General features: G+C 36.4%; 1 protein-coding gene across 1 annotated transcript; it reads right to left on the bottom strand.

The window, feature by feature from the left end:
* Positions 1 to 784: 784 nt before the first annotated feature.
* Positions 785 to 2546, bottom strand: LOC103328080 (Glycosyl hydrolase superfamily protein). The gene is made up of 3 exons (XM_008230466.2): positions 2390 to 2546; positions 1134 to 2167; positions 785 to 1046 (listed from the first exon to the last, which is right to left on the bottom strand). The coding sequence occupies exons 1-3, from the start codon at positions 2445 to 2447 to the stop codon at positions 960 to 962; spliced, it is 1179 nt and encodes a 392-aa protein (XP_008228688.2). The 5' UTR covers positions 2448 to 2546; the 3' UTR covers positions 785 to 959.
* Positions 2547 to 4396: the final 1850 nt, after the last annotated feature.

Below are 4396 nucleotides of genomic sequence, written 5' to 3' on the forward strand. Positions count from 1 at the left end.
GTTAACAGTAAAAGTCAAAGTAGAACACCAAAACTTGGTAAAGGAGACAAACTGAGTTACTTTGACTTTTAGAGAATCAAGTGAGATTTGACCATAATTTCAAGGGCACTACAATAAATAAGCCTTTAAAAAGTGCATAAAGTATGTGCATCATTTGAAAAGTGAAGTAGTTTTTAGTGAGACCATATAAGATTATTTATTGCAATTGAAAACGATTGTATTTTGCTATTTGTTTATCTTTAAGAGGGAAATCGAACTTAACACCTCATTATTCAATATTCTGAAAGAAACATACCAGTATAATTAACTAGTTTTTTTTTTTTTTTAAAAAAAGGATTTTGATTTGAGCATAAGGCTAAATTTGCTACAATATAAGAACCACATTCAATTGAAGCTATTTGGAATAACTACATGTAGTGCATTTGAAATGATTATATAAAAGGAATCATTTGAAATCCATTTCCTTCTTGCTTAAATCCTGGCATACATGAATTGTACTAGTCCAAACAAACAAGTTTACTTTATAATGTCATCTAGATCAGTATATTTGGAATCCTTCCATTCAAATGGAGCCTACAATTTATTAGTAACCAAACGAAAGGCCAAATCTAGTTCGTTTGATTTGTTTCAATTCATGAATTCCCTACGTTTATTAACACATAAGAAATCATAAAATATGCGAGCCTCTTTAGTTTTTAGATTCCGATAATAAGATTATTTAAAATTAAGTATAAGTTGTGGGGTAGCCAAAATAGGGCAACAAATAAAAAAGAGAGACAGAGAGTATTGCAAACTGCTGGAATATTATTTGTTAAAAAAAGCCGTCAGGAATTGTACTGTTAATGAATTACAATGAATGATAATGTAAGAAAAGAAAATGAATTGGCTATACATGGAGAGATTTTACAACATTAGGAACCTGAAACACTTCCTTCAGCTGTTGATCATAAGCCTAATTATCATGTTAACATTAAAAACAGAACAGCAGCACAAATTGTGAAAACCCACGTATGTGAAGATTGAAACCAGCCTCGAAGTCCAAGACCCTGAAACCCAACATTTTAGATAAATGATTGAAACAAACACACACTGGAAAATCAGAGAACTGTTTGACAATTATATGAAACTCATACCTTGTAATTAAGGAGAGATGAGGATGCTGCAGAAGGACCTACAAGTCCAGTGAACCCAATGTCATAAGAAATGCTCCCATCAGCTTTGAACAAACCGAAGTTCCTCTCAGACGTTGGCCCCGGCTTCAAATTCTCATTGAACAAAGCAAAGATGTAAGCTTTTACTACCGTCTTTGGCCTATGAGGTGTCCCCTTCTTCTTCGTTAGCCGTTTACGTAAGTTGTAGTTGTAAGTCCTGGCATTTTTGGGATCTGCTCCTGCTTCATTTTGGTCACCTTTAGATGCCCAACCGGTTTCAGAAACAATGACCTCTGTCTTCTCAAATCCAGCCTTCTCCAGAGCAAAATAAGCTGCATCAACCATGGCGTCGAACATGTTGTCGTAGTGCAGGTTAGTCTTTGTGTCCTGAATCCCAGCATTTTTCTTAAAGAGAGCATAGTTGAGGTCAATGTGCTCAGGATCACTCTTGTAGGCCAGAAATGGATATGCATTTATGTAGAAAGGGGAATTGATCTGTGAGAAGAACTCCAAAAGCGGCTTTATGTATTGAGCAACATCTTCCCTGAAAATGCAGGCAGATGGTGGGTAAGAATTGGCAAACACAGCCTCTGAATGTGGACTTGAGACCTCAATGGATTTCGCCAAACCAAGCCTTTGAAGCGCGCTGTAAACGTTCTTGGCAGCAGGCAACAAGGCCTCCCAGAGTTCCACATCAGCGCCCCCCAAGATCTCATTCCCCACTGCTATTCCGGAAATGTGAGTTCCAGGAATGTATGGCTGCACATTTTCATTTATCCAATTCATGGCGCGATCCTCGGCTACACTGATGTCTTTCAGGTACTCATTTCCAAGTCCAACAATTATTTGAATCCCCGATCCCTTGAACGCGGTGAGGACTTCGTGATCAGCGTCGTATATCCTGATGTTCTTGATCTTTGCGGCTTTGAGAAGCGTTACCACACTGTGAGGTGAAGGTATATTGTCAGCGATCCGGCCATAGTTTACTCCATATGTTCCTGTAAAAGATGCATCCACTGAACAGAAAGATACAAAGGTTCATCAGACAAAGACTGTTCTCCAAATACTTCAACAAACATAAGACACATGAACACATAATTTAACATTTAAAAATATTAAGCAAATTAGAAGAGAAAATAAGAAGAAAGCAAATGTTAAGTCAATATAAGTGACCATACAATTCATCGAAAAGCCTACTTGACATTAAAAGTTCAGCAAATAGTGGAAGAAGTAGTTACCATTGAGAAATGTAGTTGTGGAGAAGACAAGAAGGAAACAGAGATAAGAGAGCTCCATTTGTTTTCTGGTTCTACTAACAATGAAGGAGCATTCAATTTGTAGAGAGGAAGTGGAGATGACCTAATAGTAATGTTGTGTAACCCACCAACAACGGCAACCTCAACCGAGATACAAGCGTAAGCAATCCTTGGGATGATGCAATACTTTTGCTTCAGGCAGGCCATAGATCCAAGATTCTTAGCCTTCCTTAAGTCCAGAGATGATGTCCAAAGGTTGTGATTCTGTGAACAAAGAATGCAAGATTCTTAACCTTAATGCAAAGGTGGCTAAATGTTTTTTGGGGGAGGAGCATAGAATAGATTCTTACTTTACTCTCACTTTTAACTGTCTTTTTCAAACTCAAAGTATACCTTTTCCACTATCTGGTTTTGTTTTGTTTCCATCTGGGTACTTTCTCTGTTTCTTGAAAAGGCTCTCTCTCTGTCATGGGCTTTGGGATCGATGGTTCAATATTCCTTTCGTGGGAAAGGAGAAAAAGTACCCATGTCTGCAAGAGGTTTCAACATAAAATGTTAGTGGCCGCAATTATAAGCCTTTTGGATGTCCATGCTTCAAGATTCACTGTGGGCAACAACCAAAAAAAAAAAAAAAAAAAACCATAAGTATGATTAATAACAGTATTGATGCCTGCAAAATAAAAGCATATAGCAAAGGTCCTTACAAACCAAATTCCAAGGCTTACTTTTAAACAATAAAAATAAAAAATTTCAGAGAAAAATAGGTAATTAAATTATGAGCAAAACACTCAGAAAGAAGATTTGTGATTTATTTCAATTAAGAGGGGGCATTTGAAATTCATAATTTTTAAATAAAAGAAAAATACAAGCAATAGTCTAAACTATAAGGATAAGGAGATTTTTCACACACGCACTACCAAATATCAAATGAGTTCGAATCTAAGAGCATTTCAAAAAGGGCCCAAGGGAGGTTGGGGGCAAACCCAAAATGGGGTTTCCAGCAACAAAGATCTGCCAGGGCAAGGAGTGGGGCCCAGCTACCTGGCTGGCCTAGGGAGGCTGGCCCAAGCAGAGGGCAATCGACGTCAGTACTGCTCCCTTTGCCCAATAAAAAAAATGTAAAAAATACCCAAAAAATACTGAAATTTTTTCTATAAATACCAACCAATACTCTTCACTTTTAACACCAGCAGCCAATATTTTTGTAATAAAAAATTGAAAAAATTACTTTTTTTTTTCTCTCTATACCTTATTTCCATTTTCAACATTTAAGTAAATGGCTCCATTTACTTAAGTTTACAATGTAAATAAGGAAGTACCCCCCATTTGGATTCAAATAAAAATACTAGAAAATCAAATTCCCACCAAATCAAAATATGAAAAATCGGTTTTAGTGCAAAATACGATTTAGGCTAAAATGATGGCTCATTAAGTGAATATATACTTCATATTAAAATCCCATAAAATCAAGTTTTCTTATTTGATGTGTAAGGAATAAAAGCCGCCAAAAATTATCTTGAGAAAATGATTATTCTGAAAAACCATTTTTCATACTTAGTCAATATTGCACCTCCGCTAAAAATCTTGAGAAAATGATTTTTCATATGTAGGAACCCAAAAATCTTATCCGAAAATATTATCCAAATTAATTGTTTAAGTAAACAAAGTTGTGAAAAAAAACAAAGAAATGAATAGTATTTGCCATGGCAAGCCTAAACTGCTGGAAACACACTTTGCTAAGGGGGTAGGGCAGCCACTATTCACATGAATAGTAGCTGCCTAGGGCTCCCTTGCCATGGCAAGGGCTAACTGGTGGAAGTGCTCTAAGACCACTGGAAGCTCAAGGTCATTTTCCACTGGATTAGACCCATTCGCATATTGTTCATTACTACTCAGGACATCAGCAACAACCAATAATCATGATAGTAATAAATTAAAGGCTAAGAATCATGTAATTCATAGCTATTGTTTGGCATATTGTTCATAGCC

Source organism: Prunus mume, linkage group LG4 (genome assembly GCF_029339155.1).
Source record: "Prunus mume cultivar Tortuosa linkage group LG4, ASM2933915v1, whole genome shotgun sequence".
NCBI lineage: Eukaryota > Viridiplantae > Streptophyta > Magnoliopsida > Rosales > Rosaceae > Prunus > Prunus mume.

Bases quoted from the DNA above. Each gene is read 5' to 3' on its own strand.
- LOC103328080 (XM_008230466.2), bottom strand. From the start codon at position 2,447: ATGGAGCTCTCTTATCTCTGTTTCCTTCTTGTCTTCTCCACAACTACA. The intron at 2,168-2,389 runs GTAACTACTTCT...CTTTCTGTTCAG, and splicing joins CACAACTACATTTCTCAATG to TGGATGCATCTTTTACAGGA. The intron at 1,047-1,133 runs GTATGAGTTTCA...GTTGGGTTTCAG, and splicing joins CATCTCTCCTTAATTACAAG to GGTCTTGGACTTCGAGGCTG.